Source organism: Didymella exigua, assembly GCF_010094145.1.
Source record: "Didymella exigua CBS 183.55 unplaced genomic scaffold M421scaffold_93, whole genome shotgun sequence".
Lineage (NCBI taxonomy): Eukaryota > Fungi > Ascomycota > Dothideomycetes > Pleosporales > Didymellaceae > Didymella > Didymella exigua.
The window spans coordinates 1-2,144 of record NW_022984867.1 but is presented as its reverse complement, the minus strand read 5'-3'; the positions used below and the strand labels follow the sequence as shown (position 1 = coordinate 2,144).

Below are 2,144 nucleotides of genomic sequence, written 5' to 3'. Positions count from 1 at the left end.
CGACGCAGGCAAGAAGAGAGATATCCGGAATAGGTGTGAATCCGCTACGAGGCATATGGGAGTGCTGGGATGATAAGAACACTAGGATATATTCTCTACACCTAACGTACTCTATCACTGAGCTAGTCATATCACTGAACCAGTCAAAAACTCTTGGCGCGCCCAACTTATATTGTGGCAACTTAAATTACTCACTATTAAACAGTGATCTAGCGTACTGTGTACTTGCATTAGATTTAGAATCTTCTCCTATATCTTTCTAACACGTTTAAGTGTTGTGCCTAGTGCTTCTACAGTTTCTACAGCGCTGTTGGGCTACATAGGTCCTTTCTTAAGTATCTGCACCACGAGTCTTCTTTGACGGCTGAGCTGCTACAGACACCTCAGCAGCTACCCGTGATGCTGCTGGGCCGTACTCGAGTGTGCCGCCATGCTGAATCTGCTTTCGCTTGCGCGACTTCCTCCTACTTATAACTGCTAATTGCTCTTCAAGCTCAGTAATGCGAGCAGCTTAAAGCGCGTTTTGGTGCAGCATTAATTCACCACCTTTAATAAGCTGAGAGAAGCCAGCCTAAGCTGTGACTAGTGACCAGGTAAAGGAGTCATGCATAAGCTTTAACTGAGATCTAAACTTGTGTGTATTGCTTAGAGTCCTTGACTGCCACAGTGTCTCTGGTGGAGGGGATGCTGGTGGGGTACAGTACCGCACCTCAAGGCGATCCAACACTACCTGCGCGTCAGTAGGGTTGGTTGGTTGGTTGGTTGGTTGGTATTCATTTTACGTCTAGTTGATGAGGATAAAGTCCATCATCTCGCCTCCTAAAGGGCATATACGACGTGCTAAGCTATAGAATTACAGTGCTGCCACTACCTTAGAAAGCATTTCTTGCCTGCGTGGGTATTACTACTATTTTAGAACTACAGCTCCCCGTCCAGTTGGGGAGACTAAGCTGTGTGTGTACATTAGGGTGGATCCCTTGTGTGTGTTTAGAGGCAGTTAAGTGCTAGAGAAGTAGGAGAGAGGAAGAGTAGGAAGGTGTGGAAGCTGAGTGGTCTCTGATCGTTGATCAAGTGTGAAGAAAGTTATCAAGTTCCTTGTTCTATCTACGGTGCTGAATGAGCAGAATATATACACCAATGCTCATCCAGCTATACCCTAATTGGAGCCCTAATCACGGCTCCAAGCTATACCCGATTCCGCTCACCATGGCGTGATAGATCGCCAGTGTCTGATCGGTCCAATATCCAGATGCGGATCACGTGATATGCACCCTCACCTCGATCCTTGCTGCGACACACCCCCCAGGTGCCTGGATCACTGATCCAGGTGCCTGTATCGCAGCTGAGTTGTTACCTGATTGATCCCTGTCAAGATCGCTCTCCTTCACTTTGGTGGGGCTGCTGTTTGCTCCAGTGCCGCTCTAATCAGTTGATCTGGTAACCATAACAACTGATTGCATGGCGACAAACAGATCTTTTGTGCAATCACTGTCCTTTCTTCGTCTCTTTGATAACGATCAAGCTCTCCATACCTCTACCTCGAGCAAGTATGTTGATAATCCCATTCTCTCTCAATTGCTCACTGACTGATCAGACAACCAGACAGTACACGTTCGGAATCCACACGATCATGCCATCAGCCAAGCGCAACGCGTCGTCTGCCAGGCGATTATCTCTAGCCAAGAGGCAGAGGACTGTCGATCCACCGGTTGATCCGCTTGAGGGCACGAGCGGCTATGATTCAGAGGAGGGTTCCAACGATCAGGTGGACGGTGGTCAGGACGCTGATCACGAGGACAAGGACGAGCATGAGGACGAGGAGGACGATAGCGAGCTCGCTCCCATCACCCCCAAGCGATCCGGCCAAGCTGCTCGCGGCTCCAAAGATCAGGAGAAGAAGCACCCCAAGAAGGGCAAGAAGAAGGCCGCTCCGATCAAGGTTGGTGCCGCTCGTAAGGAGGTGTGTGGTGGGTGCGCCCTGCGTTTCAACGCAGGCCTGATTAATGGCATTTGCCATGATCGGCTCGATTCGAACAGCGAGCGCTGCGTTGAGTGTGGCACCCACTCCTGCTCCATTCTGTATGATCATTGATCCCTTGTTGATTCGTTTGTTTACTGACTCCAATCAGTCACAAGAACTCTGT

At 49.3% G+C, this 2,144-nt stretch overlaps 1 protein-coding gene across 1 annotated transcript; it reads left to right on the top strand.

The window, feature by feature from the left end:
- Positions 1-1,630: 1,630 nt before the first annotated feature.
- Positions 1,631-2,092, top strand: M421DRAFT_10729 (uncharacterized protein; the record flags this gene model as incomplete). Its single annotated transcript, XM_033587153.1, has 1 exon — positions 1,631-2,092. One exon carries the CDS (start codon positions 1,631-1,633, stop codon positions 2,090-2,092), a length of 462 nt encoding a protein of 153 aa, XP_033442464.1.
- Positions 2,093-2,144: the final 52 nt, after the last annotated feature.